Source organism: Silurus meridionalis, chromosome 19 (assembly GCF_014805685.1).
Source record: "Silurus meridionalis isolate SWU-2019-XX chromosome 19, ASM1480568v1, whole genome shotgun sequence".
Lineage (NCBI taxonomy): Eukaryota > Metazoa > Chordata > Actinopteri > Siluriformes > Siluridae > Silurus > Silurus meridionalis.
In genome coordinates this window covers 9,688,450-9,702,172 of record NC_060902.1, presented here as the reverse complement: position 1 = coordinate 9,702,172, position 13,723 = coordinate 9,688,450, and the positions used below count along the sequence as shown (strand labels likewise).

General features: G+C 39.4%; 1 protein-coding gene across 2 annotated transcripts in view; it reads left to right on the top strand.

The window, feature by feature from the left end:
* Window positions 1–13,723, top strand: part of fer1l4 (fer-1 like family member 4) — a 39,040-nt gene that overhangs the window by 17,535 nt on the left and 7,782 nt on the right. For both annotated transcript variants that reach the window (XM_046874741.1, XM_046874740.1), the window contains exons 32-33: window positions 1,007–1,123; window positions 2,332–2,371. In XM_046874741.1, coding sequence (XP_046730697.1) covers window positions 1,007–1,123; window positions 2,332–2,371 — 157 coding nt within the window. The remainder of the gene's footprint in view (window positions 1–1,006; window positions 1,124–2,331; window positions 2,372–13,723) is intronic.

Below are 13,723 nucleotides of genomic sequence, written 5' to 3'. Positions count from 1 at the left end.
CATTTTAACCATGATGGCCGTTTGTCTGCTATAAAAAATAATTTCTTAATAGGAAGATGGCTGTAAGGAAGATGGCTATGTGGTGTTTAAAATAGCTCCTAATAATTAGGAATGTTTGAAGGCCTGTGAGCATGCTCTGTTTTTCGTGTCCACTCATAAAGTGTTTGGTGCTCCTGCAGCTTGAGTGCTCTCTGATTAATGCAGCTCTGAGCATTTGTAGGATCCCCACAGTGACTTCTCAGTAGGAATTCTTGACTTACTATGTGTCAGCATGTATGCCTGTGTGGGTGTGGGTGTATTCTTTTGCAATCAGAGTCTGCTTGATCGTCATTCAGCACTGTTTATTACTCATTGACAATTTGTTATTTACTAGAAAATAACTACACTTCCACATTCATTTTAATATCTGCTCCCAGTTACTGTGCTTTTAATGTTTTGGTTTTAGTATCTGCAGAGAAAATCCCTACATACACCCATAATTCTCTGAAAACATCTGTCTAAGTTCTGGCTGCTTTAATGCTTAGATAAGGAGGTTTATATGAAAACTTAAAGTTAATATGTAAAGAGTCAATCTAATACAGAGCAGTATTCAGTATTCAGATCACCAGTGCATGCAAACCAAGGTTATCACAAGAACATGATGTTCTCTTGTGATTAAAAGCAAAATGTTTTTTTTTCCAGAGACTCCCATTTAAGTTTGGCATCTTGCATATGATTTATGAGATTAAGTAAAAAAAAAAAAAATAAGGTTTTAAGTCATTGCAGAGATCAAATTAACCATAAGGTGGGTTCAACTACCAGGTCATTATTCATTCAGAAAAATCTCTTAATACCAGTTGTAGACATGACATGCTCACTGTTCTTATTGTGTATGATCTATTGTGGATGTGCTGTACTCTGATCGGGAATGGCATTTAGAATCCAGTCTCTGTATTGATAGTTAGCAGAATTAATCTAAGCAGGCACATGTACAAGAAGGTACCAATTCTTATGATCAACATTTCAGGCTCCACTGAAAGCAGTTACAAAGAAGGAGGAAGAACTTGAAGAGGAGGAGCCAGAAAAGGAAGAACTTGACTGGTGGTCTAAATATTATGCATCACTGGAGGAACTTGAAAATCAGGTGTCAATTGTTTTATTTTACTTTTGGAATAAATACAATGTAACAGATCTGGTTCAAATATTAATAAATCTACCTACCTACCTACCTACCTACCTACCTACCTACCTACCTACCTACCTACAGTGGTGTGATAAAGTGTTTGCCCCCTTCCTGATTTCTTATTGTTTTGCATGTTGGTCACACATTAATGTTTCAGATCATCAAACTAGTTTAAATATCAAAATGGTTCCAAGACGAAAACCGCTGCTAAGCAAAAAGAACATAAAGGCTCATCTCAGTTTTGACTTTTGGGAAAATACTCTGTGGACTGACGAGACAAAAGTTAAACTTTTTGGAAGGTGTGTGTCCCATTACATCTGGCATAAAAGTAACACCGCATTTCAGAAAAAGAACATCATACCACAGTAAAATATGGTGGTTGTAGTGTGATTGTCTGGGACTGTCTTGCTGATTCAGGACCTGGAAGACTTGCTGTGATAAATGGAACCATGAATTCTGTTTTTCCAAAAAATCCTGAAGGAGAATGTCCAGCCATCTGTTTTGTAACCTTAAGCTGAAGTGAATCCGGGTTCTGCAGCAGGACAATGATCCAAAACACACCAGCAAGTCCACTTCTGAATGGCTAAACAAAAACAAAATGAAGACTTTGGAGTGGCCTAGTTAAAGTCCTGACCTGAATTCTATTGAGATGCTGTGACATGACCTTAAAAAGGCGGCACATGCTCAAAAACCCTCCAATGTGGCTGAATTACAACATTTATGCATAGATGAGTAAACCAAATTTCCTCCACAGCGCGGTAACAGACTCATTGCAAGTTATCACAAACTCGTGATTGCAGTTGTTTGTTGACTAGTTATGAGGTTTAGGAGGCAAACACTTTTTCACACAGGGCCATGTAGTTTTGGATTTTTTTTCCCTTAATAATAAAAACCTTCATTTAAAAACTGCATGTTCACACCACTCTATCTATCTATCTATCTATCTATCTGTCTGTCTGTCTGTCTGTCTGTCTGTCTGTCTGTCTGTCTGTCTGTCTGTCTGTCTGTCTGTCTATCTATCTATCTATCTATCTATCTATCTATCTAGATAGATAGATAGATAGATAGATAGATAGATAGATAGACAGATAGATAGATAGCCACACACACAATTTTGGCTTTGTAAATATTAAATATTTAAGTAGTCATTCAGCTGTTTTATGTTTCAGTTGGAAAAGGATGATGATATGGATGATCCACAAGATGGAGGTGAGCCTGTCACTGGTGAATTTTTCAAGTAAAATTTTATTTGACATGTTGCCCAATTAGCTGTATGGTAAAGTTTACATTTTAAAGTATTTGGTTAAAACAAACAAACTAAAAAATATTCTCTTAATACAATATTTTTTTTATAAAAATGCATTTCTATGTTTGTAGAACATTATTGGATCATTAGTTGCTTACATTAATAACATAAATAAATAAAGTACTTAGCATGTTCAAATACTTATATTAGCTCATAAACAAATAACAGTATCTGGAAAATAGTGCCACAAGGCATATGCAGATCTTCTTCTTCTTTCGGCTGCTCTCATTAGGGGTCGCCACAGCAGATCATCTGTCTCCATACCACCCTGTTCTCTACATCTGCCTCTTTCACACCAACTACCTGCATGTCTTCCCTCACCACATCCATGAACTTCTTGGCCTTCCTCTTTTCCTCCTTCCTGGGGGCTCCATCCTCAGCATTATTTTACCAATATAACTCATGTCCCTCCTCTGCACATGTCCAAACCATCTCAATCTCGCCTCCCTCACCTTGTCACCAAAACGTCCTACATGGGCTGTCCCTCTAATAAACTAATTTCTAATCTCGTCGATCCTTATCACTCCCAACGAAAACCTTAACAACTTCAGCTTTGCTACCTCCAGCTCCACCTCCAGCTCCACCTCCTGCCTTTTACTCAATGCCACTGTCTCTAATCTATACAACATTGCAGGTCTCACCACAGTCCTATCAACTTTTCCTTTCATTCTTGTCTATCACAGATCACTCCTGTCACTCTTCCCCACCCTGCCTGCACTCTTTTCTTTACTTCTCTAACACACTCTCCATTACTTTGCACTGTTAACCCGAGGTTCCTGAACTTCTCCACCTCTTCCCCCTGCAACCGCACCACTCCACTGCCCTCCCTCTCATTTACGCACATGTACTCTGTCTTACTCCTACTGACTTTCATTCCCCTTCTCTCCAGCGCATACCTCCACCTTTCCAGGCTCTTCTCAACCTGCTCACTACTCTCACCACAAATTACAATATCATCCGCAAACATCATAGTCCAGGGCGACTCCTGTCTGACCTCATCCGTCAACCTGTCCATCACCACTGCAAACAGGAAAGGGTTTAGGGCCGATCCTTGATGCAGTCCAACCTTCACCTTGAACCAGTCTGTCGTTTCTACTGCACACTTCACTGCTGTCACACTGTCCTCATACATGTCCTGCACCACCCTCACATACTTCTCTGACACACCTGACTTCCTCATACAATACCACAACTCCTCTCTTGGCACTCTGTCGTACGCTTTCTCTAAATCCAAAAATACACAATGCAATTCCTTCTGTCCTTCTCTATACTTCTCCATCAACATTCTCAAAGCAAATAGGGCATCTGTGGTGCTCTTCTTCGGCATGAAACCATACTGTTTCTCACCAGATGGTCACCTCTTCTCTCAGCCTGGCTTCCACTACTCTTTCCCATAACTTCATGGTGTGACTGATCAACTTTTTTCCCCTGTAGTTATTGCAGATCTGCACATCTCCCTTATGCTTAAAGATCGGTACCAGCACACTCCTTTTCCATTCCTCAGGCATCCTCTCACCTTCCAGAATCTTGTTAAACAATCTGGTTAAAAACTCCACTGCCATCTCTCCTAAACATCTCCATGTTCCTCTGTCATCTGGTTCAACCGACTTTCCACTCTTCATCCTCTTAATCGCTGCTCTCACTTCCTCCTTACTAATCCTATCCACTTCCTGCTTCACCAACTCCACATCATCTACCCGTCTCTCTCTCTGATTTTCATTCATCAGCTGCTCAAAATACACCCTCCACCTTCTCAACACACTTTCCTCACTAATCAACACATTTCCATCTCCATCCTTTATTGCTCTTGCAGCACATCCTTCCCAGCTCGGTCCCTCTGCCTGGCCAATCGGTACAAATCCTTTTCTCCTTCCTTAGTGTCCAACCTCTTATACGCCTTTTCCTCATATTACTTTTCCTTGGCTTTCGCCACATCCCTCTTTACCTGCTGCCACATCTCCTTGTACTCCTGCCTACTTTTCTCATCACTCTGTCGATCCCACTTCTGTTTTGCCAACCTCTTTCTCCTTATGCTCTCCTGCACTTCCTCATTCCACCACCACGTCCTTGTCTTCCTTTCTATTTCCAGATGTCACACCAAATACTTTCCTAGCTGCCTCCCTCATCACTTCTGCAGTAGTTGCCCAATCATCTAACACCTCTTCACCACCACCAAGCCCCTGTCTGACCTCTTTCCTGAACCTCACACTACAGTCTTCCTCCTTCAGTTTCCACCATCTTATTCTTCTTTCAGTCCTCACTCTCCACTTCTTCTTCTTCGCCTCCAAAACCATCCTACAGACCACCATCCGATGCTGTCTAGCTACACTGTCATCCGCCGAAGCCTTACAGTCTCCAATCTCCTTCAGGTTGCATCTCCTACATAGAACATAGTCCACCTGTGTGCACCTTCCCCCACTCTTATAGGTCACCCTATGAACATCCTTCTTCTTAAAATACGTATTCACCACTGCCATTTCCATCCTTTTAGCAAAATCTACCACCATCTGCCCTTTTACATTCCTCAAAACCATACCTACCCATCACCTCCTTATCACCTCTGTTCCCTTCACCTACATACCCATTAAAGTCTGCCCCAATCACCAATCGTTCATTCCTAGCTACACCATCTATTACTTCATCTAATTCACTCCAGAATCTTTCCTTCTCCTCCATCTCACAGCCAACTTGTGAAGCATAGGCACTGGTGACATTTATCATCAGCCCTTCAACTTCCAGCTTCACGTTCATCACCCTATCAGAAACTCTCTTCACCTCCACTACACTCTTACTGTATTCTTCCTCCAGAATCACCCCTACACCATTTCTCTTTCCACCCACACCAAGATAGAACAGTTTAAACCCACCTCCAATGTTCCTGGCCTTACTCCCTTTCGACTTGGTCTCCTGAACAACATATCTACCTTTCTCCTCTCCATCATATCAGCTACCTCTCTCCCTTTACCAGTCATAGTGTCAACATTTAAAGTACCAACCCGAACCTCCACTCTCCTTCACTTCTCCTTTTCCTGCCGTCTCTGTAGACGTCTACCTCCTGTCCTTCTCCTCCTTCTGCCAACAGTAGCCCAATTTCCACTGGTACCCTGTTGGCTAACGATACCTGTGGTGGTCGTTGGTAACCCTGGCCTCAACCGATCCGGTATGAAATTCTGATTTGTGATCCGCATATTCGATTTGGCACATTTTACGTTGGATGCCCTTCCTAACGCAACCCTCCCCATTTATCCGGGCTTGGGACCGGCACTAATAGTGCACTGGTTTGTGCCTCCCTAATGGCTGGGTTACAAGGCATATGCGGATAGTGTAGTGAAACTGTAGAAACTTTAAATCTAAAACATGAGGCTTTACCAGGCAATAAGTCTGTATTTTTCATGTTTACAGGCTGTGTTGTTTCTCTGGGTAGTGTAGTTGGACATTATTTCCAGCAATGACATGACAAATAGAATACTCTAAATGTAGTGTAATTTTGGTAGTATGCTTACAATATCTAGCATGTCAAAGGCACAATAGCGTACTGCTCATCAGATAAAGTACTTCTACAGAAATAAAGTGCAAGTTTAAGAGTGGAACTGTAAGCACATTAAAAATATATATATATAAAATTTCATTAAAAAAATTGCTGCAGTTTGGGTTTGAAGCACCTAAAAATCTATTTTGTCCTGGCAACGATTGTAGCCGCAATCTGAATAAACTGTCCAATCCTGCTAAAATAATCCATTGGTAATATTTGCTTGGTCTTGTTGAGACACCAGACCTTTGCTTCTGGCTAAAATTTTAAGATATCCACAAGTATCTTTTAGTGTTTGATTTTTATATGACTTGTGATAGTGAGTTCAGAGTCTATCAGGACAATAGGATTTATTTGGTTTGCTGGAATCAATGTGTGCACCAATTTTAACCCACGTTTTTGTTGCCAAACATAAAAATCCTATTTTTTTTTTTTGCTTGATTAAAAAATCTTGCCTCATCCAATTATGTGAGAGTTCCAACCATTGATACATTAAGTATGTTTGGCTCTTATTTTTTAGATAGATCTGTGTATTGTAATATGACTGCATAAATTTGGTATGCAGTGTTGTTATTCTGTAGGAATGGTCTCAGCAGGAGCATATAAAAGAGGTCAGACAACTAATTTCTGTGGGACTTTGCAGAAACCTGAACCAGAAAAGTCCCACACACTTTTCCAACTGTTTAGGATTATACTATGATCTACATACTATGCAACACCAAGTCCTAGCATCATCAGAACAATACCTATTCATGGCCACAAGTCAAGTGAGCAAAATTGGTCATGCTCTCTTGGTGACAGGCATCTGTGAGCTCACGTGTGCAGAACCAGACAGACAGTGTTGTCCCTTGAGTGTTACACTGCTCTGAAAAGAAGCTTCCTCTTTACACTGAATCAGGAGCTGCTATAAAAAGAATAAACCCCCACCACTTACTTCCCCTATGCATGCTCCTCTGGTTATGATTAATAAATTAGCATTTTGGGTACTAGCATAAAACTAGTGCAACTGTGACATCACACTGTAGATAAAAGCAGACCACAAACAACATATCTTTGTTAGTATGTGTTGTGATGTGGAAACTAGAATATTATATAGGTGGTTTTATATCAGAAGAATGTGTGGGTTTTTATGTTTCAATCTATGTGATAACAGCTGCAATAGGTTTATGCTAGTATGCTAAATACTATTGAATTAAGCATGAAAACCTACCTGCTTAGAAGTGTGTTCTTAAAAACAACAACAAAAAACACTACCTTTTTATAGCATGATTACATGAGGTGTAAAACATGATTATTTTAAATGTTTTACACCTCATGTAGTACAAGTGGATTAAAGGTAATATAAGTTAAATGATGCTGTATTTTTGCACCTATACATAGTTAGCTTATAGTATCAAACATGAACCTGGCAGAACTGAGAACTGTGCAACTTTGCTGAGAATGAAACTTATGGGCAGATGCATGCTGATTGTTGAGGAAGCAGACGTTATCTTTCCATTGATCATTTTCCCTCTGTGGGTATCAGTTACAGTCAATACAGCCTTTAGTACAGCTTTAAGGCCTGTATGTATGTAAACTCTCTGGAGCACAGTGTCATATATACAAATACAGGTCTTTGGCATCCATGGCTCTTGTGGGGTGGTCCCGGTCTGCAGTGGTCAGTATCTATTGAAAGTTGTCCCAGGAAGTAACAGCGTTGACACAACGACAGGCCCATGGGCGGCCGAGGCACAAGCTACTGTAGCTCAAATTGCTAAAGAAGTTAATGCTGTTGAAGCTGAATGGATCAGGAGTGTTTCAGCCGAAAAGGGGGACCAACGCAATATTAGGCAGGTGGTCATAATGTTATACCTGATCAGTGGCCATAAAGTTATGCCTGGTCGGTGTTTATTCCCTTCCCCTAGCTAGTAGTAATAATAATTAAACAAATTAAGTAGCTAAAATAATTAACGAGCATGCTATAAGGACCTAGCTCTTGTAACCCATATAATAATAACCCATTTCTTATTGATAACAGTAGAAAACAGTTACAGACTAAAATAATATAGAAATTATAGTTGAATATGAATCTCTGTCTACCTGTCAGATTAGCTCATAAGCATAATAGCTAGCATTAGCAATGAAAAGCATGTGTATTTATGAATATATCTTTAAAAAGGCTAGCTAAGATTTCTAGTGTTAACAAATTAATCATATTTTTATCTGCTTAATCCTGATTAGTCAGCTAAACATTTGGGAATATGGCTTTAAGACAATTTAGATAATAATACCTCTATTGTAAACATTATAACTAAACTAACTGTTGGATCTATGATGATCGCAAATGTTGAGCTATTTTGAGTTGCTCAGTAGCTCCTAGTTTTATAACCACAATTGACTGTAAAAGACTGTAGAAAGAACATTATTCATAATCTTACATTCCAGTGCTCATGTTAGTTCTCACTCTTCACTGTATCGTTTAAAGATTTAGTAATCACACTCTTGATATCACTGAAATGAGGATGAGTTCCCCTTTTGAGTCTGGTTCCTCTTAAGGTTTCTTCCTCATTACATCGAAGGGAGTTTTCCTTGCCACAGTCGCCACGGCTGCTCATCAGGGATAAATACACATCGTTCACCTTAACCCTTAAAATTCTGTAAAGTTGCTTTGAGACAATGTCTGTTGTAAAAAGCGCTATAGAAATAAACTTGGCTTGACTTGACTATAACTTAGGCTCCTGACCAACAAAAAAAAATTCAGGTGACAAATTGGGTAAGTGAGTCTTGAGCCTGCAGTCTGGAATATAAATCCATGGTGGAACAGAATTAAGTAACATCCAGTCTAGATCCATTTTGCATTTACCTATAAATGGGTAGTGAGACTTCTTTCATCTTTAAAAGCCATTAATATGCATTGCATCCTGACCACTATCACAATCACAATCATCTTTCTTGATGCCCTGGTAGCTGCAAGCTACATGGTATTTTTTATTTATGCATTTTCAGTATTAATTTTGCGGAAGTGCAATTGTCACTGTATCAATGCTACTGTTACATTATCTTTGTGGCAGAACTATCAATGTGACCATGAGGTGAGTGAGGGAGAAGAATCTAGTTTTCTTTTGTCTCTCATGTTCTGCTTTCATTATACATTTACACACAAATTATCCCTTTCAGTTTGAGAGATGAGCTTGGCAACTGCACTTGTTTGCAGGAACAGGTAAAAGGCTTTATCTTTACAACAAGCAAGCAGATCCAAATTGTGAAAGTCAGATTATATAAGCAGTGGCCAGAAAATTAACAAACAGACAAAACAAGTTAAATTGATTGTGAGTGAGTTGATTACATCTCTAATGAAAGTGCTTTCTAGTGATATTGAGGGTGCAGTGGCGAGTATGAGGGGTATGAGGAGTATGGTCTGTGGAGAAAGTATTTGGTGATATGTGATGATTGTTGCTGTGGCAAGGAAAAATAGAACCAGCTTTTCAAACTGGCAACATCTGGGAAACTTTAGATTCAATGCATATCAATTTCTCGGTCTATAACTATATACAGGTGCATCTCAATAAATTAGAATATCATTAAAAACTTGATCTACCGTATTTTCTGGACTATAAGCCGCTACTTTTTTCCCACGTTTTGAACCCTTAAACAACAGGCGGCTAATATATGGATTTTTCCTGGGTTTTCCCGGGTTCACAAGCTTCAAGCCAAAAAACTGAGCCCCTTAACATTAGACCAATGAAATTGCCGAACGGGTTCAGGTGAACCAATGAAACTCTTTATATTAAATCGGGTGAGCTCCCACTGAATCGGGCCGCACCACATCATAAACATGGATGAGGTTCCTCTGACCTTTGAACTGCCGCTCACTTGGACTGTCTACAGGAAACGAGAATCATTCGTCACGCTGAAAACAACCGGGCATGAAAAAATGCACTTCTCCTGTGTTTTGAGCTGCACGGCATTGGGAGAAAAGCTTCACCGATGGTGATTTTTAAACGCACGACGATGCCAAAAAAAAAAAAACTCCAGAGAGAAATTGTTCTAAAAGGAAGAAGGAAGACAGTGAACAATGACTTTCTTGGTAGGCTACTGTTTAGATACAAGCCATGTAACAGGCACTGTCTTTCGTTAAAGCCTATGTAAAGTTCATTAGTTTCAGTGTAGACAAATTCAGTGGGTGCGGCTTATATTTGGGTGCGCTTAATAGTCCGGAAATTACGGTATTTAAGTAATTCAATACAAAAAGTGATCATATATTATATAGATTCATCACTGACTGATATATTTCAAGTGTTTATTTCTTTTAATTTTGATGATTTTGGCTCACATTTAACAAAAACTTAACAAAATAAATATTGAATACTTCAGAGACCAATAAAAAAAAAAATTGTGAATTGTTGGCCTTCTGGAAAGTATGTTCATTTACTGTATATGTACTCAATCTTGGTAGGGGCTCCTTTTGCTTTAATTACTGGCTCAAGTCAGCATGACATGGAGGTGATCAGTCTGTGGCTCTGCTGAGGTGGTATGGAAGCCCAGGTTTCTTTGACAGTGGCCTTCAGCTCATTTGCATTTTTTGGTCTCTTGTTTCTCATTTTCTTCTTGACAATACCCTATAGATTCTCTATGGGATTCAGGTCTGGTGAGTTTGCTGGCCAGTCAAGCACACCAACAACATGGTAATTTAAGCAACCTTTGGTGCTTTTGGCAGTGTGGGCAGGTGCTAAATCCTGCTGGAAAATGAAATCAGCATCTCTATAAAGCTGGACAGCAGAGGAAAGCATGAAGTGCTCTAAAACCTCCTGGTAGATGGCTGTACTGATGAGATGCAAACTGTAGTCCTGTGTCAGTGTAGCAGACCGTTGACGTTAACTACAGTACAAATCCGTCCTCAAAGTTCCTTTTCTTACTCTGTAATTTAATGGATTCCGAGGCTGTTAATGAGAAACCATACCCAGCTGCACAGAGTGGCCTCCAATCGAAGAGAACACCATCCAGAGGCAGGCCGGGACTAAGCGGGCAGATCCGAGGAGAGGGGCAGGAACAGTGGACACTGGAACCTCAAGAGCATGTTTAACTCGACCAAATGAGAGAGAGAGAAAGGAGGGATGACAGGGAGAGAGGGATATAAATTATTAAGTATCCTTATTGTTGTATAAAAGTTAAGGACACTGTGCAGTTGGGGCAAGATTTGATGGTGCCACACCACCGTCAAAAAACCTGAGTGAACATGTGAGAGGTAGGGGAACGACAGCACACAAATATCCCAGCTCACCGGACACTCCAAATTCATTATCCCTTCAGAGCTGCTCCTTTACCTATTAAAATTCTACTGATAAAAAGACTAAATAAATTTGTTTTTAACTTTTTCTTGAACAATGAGACTGAGTCCCAAACACTAATTTGAAGGCTGTTCCATAATTGTGAGACTTTTTAGAGAAAGATCTGCCCCCTGCTGTAGTCTTCATTATTTGAGGTACCAACAAATAGCCTGCACTTTTAATCTAAGTAACCGTTAAGTGCTTTATATGTCAGTAGTAGTATTTTATTATTAATGCAAGATATAATTGGGAGCAGTGCAAATTGATTAAAACAGGGGTGATGTGGTCACATTTTCTAGAACTTGTAAAGACTCTTGCTGCTGCATTCTAGACTAACTGAAGCTTATTTAAGCACTTACGCAAACACCCAGATAGTAAAGTGCATCCTGTCACGTCATCATATTTTTAATTTAAGTAATATTTCTAAGGTGAAAAAAGGCGATCTTGGTAATGTTATTCACATGAGCCTCAAAGGATAGACTAGGTTCAATAATTACACCAAGGTCTTTGACTGCTGTACACACTGAGATGGAAAGACCATCCAGAGATGCTACGTAATCGGAAAAAAGTTTACTTCTAGCTGCATGTGGTCCTAGTAAAAGTACTCCTTTCTTATCTGAGTAGAAGGAAGTTATCAATCATCCACTGTCTAATGTCCTTTACACACTCAACCTTTACAACATTGTTAAGCTGATCGCTCTCATCTGGCTTTGCTGAAATATGCAACTGTGTTTCATCAGCATAGCAATGGAAGATAATACCATGTTTACATATAACTTCACCCAGAGGCAGCATATATATAAAGAAAAGCAGTGGGCCTAAAACAGATCCTTGCAGAACACCAAACTTTACCTCAGAGAGTGTAAAGAACTCATCATTTAAATCAACAAACTTATAGCGATCAGTCAGATAAGACCTAAGCCAGGAGAGAGCTGTTCCCTTTCCTCCAACAACATTTTCTTGTCTAGCAAGGAGGATAGTATGATTAATTGTGTCAAAAGCCGCACTGAGTTCGAGCAAAACAAGTAAGGAGATGCAACCCTGATCAGAGGCCAATACAGGTAATTTACCACTTTAGCTAGTGCTGTCTCTGTGCTATGATAAGGCCTAAATCCTGATCGATACATACAAAACATTTAATTTCTAAATAGATGTGAGCATAACTGCTGTGCTACAACCTTAACATTTTAGAGATAAAGGGGAGGGTTGATATTGGCCTGTAGTTAAACAGCTGACAGGGGTAAAGGATTTTTCTTAATTAGGGGGTTGATTACTGCCAGTTTGAAAGATTTATGTGCATAACCAGTGCAAATGGAAGAGTTTATTTATTTATTTTTTTTAGAACAGGTTCAATTAATTCTGGAATTATCTGTTTAAAAAAAAAACTTGTAGGAAAGAAATCGAGAATACAAGTTGATGATTTTGGTAAGGATATAAATGAAATTGTCATTCTCTTGAATATTAAAATGTTGTAATTGATTGTCATAATTAAAGTGCTACCTACAGGTTATTTATAAAATAGTTTTTTTTTTTTTTTAGATTAATCGTCTAAAATATTTGCCTGATGTTTTAAATTTTATTATTGAAAAAGTTCATGAAATTATTACTACCTATTGATGGTGTGCATGTTACTGCTTTTATTCCCTGTTAATTTTGCTACTAAACTGAATAAAAATCTAGGTTTATGCTTGTTATTTTTTTTTATGAGGGTAGAGTTTTTCTATAATTCAGGAGGCTCTCCTTCCATGCCATTTTCAAATACTGTCAATTTGGTTTGATACCTTCTGCGTTCTAATTTTCAAGTGGTCTGTTTTAAGGTGCCCTCAAAGTTTCTCCAATTATCTTTGAAGCCCACATTGTTTTTGGCGCACCAATCAGACATCCAGCATTTTAGCGACCATATCCTTCTGTAAACTACATTGCCACGCCGCATTGGGAAGGGGTCAGAGCATATTACAGCATTGGACATTGCCTTTGCTAATTTACACACCTCTATAATGTTACTTTTAGTAAACTCTGACTGTCGAAGGCGTATATCATTAGATCCTGTGTGAAAAATTGTAGAAAATCTATGCTTTTCTAAAAGCTGTTTTTATGTCTGGGACTCTGGCTCATGGTATACACCTAACATGTGCTGCAGGCCTAGCTAATTTTACGTGCCTCAGAATAGAGTCTCCTAAAACCAGAGCTCTTTAAGGTTTTTCAGTGGGTGCTTCACTGAGGAGAGCAAGCCTGTTGGACACGTTAAGCTAAGAGGAATGGTGCGCTGGTGAGCGAGCCTTAGCGTTATCTTTGAGAGTATGCTGCTGTCAGGGGAATGCTAACTCCACTTAGGGCATCCAGACTTTCCCCTGCAGAACCTGGACTGCTCTTGCACTCACTACTTCCCTTTAGACTTTGGATGCGCTACTCTCTGTCAA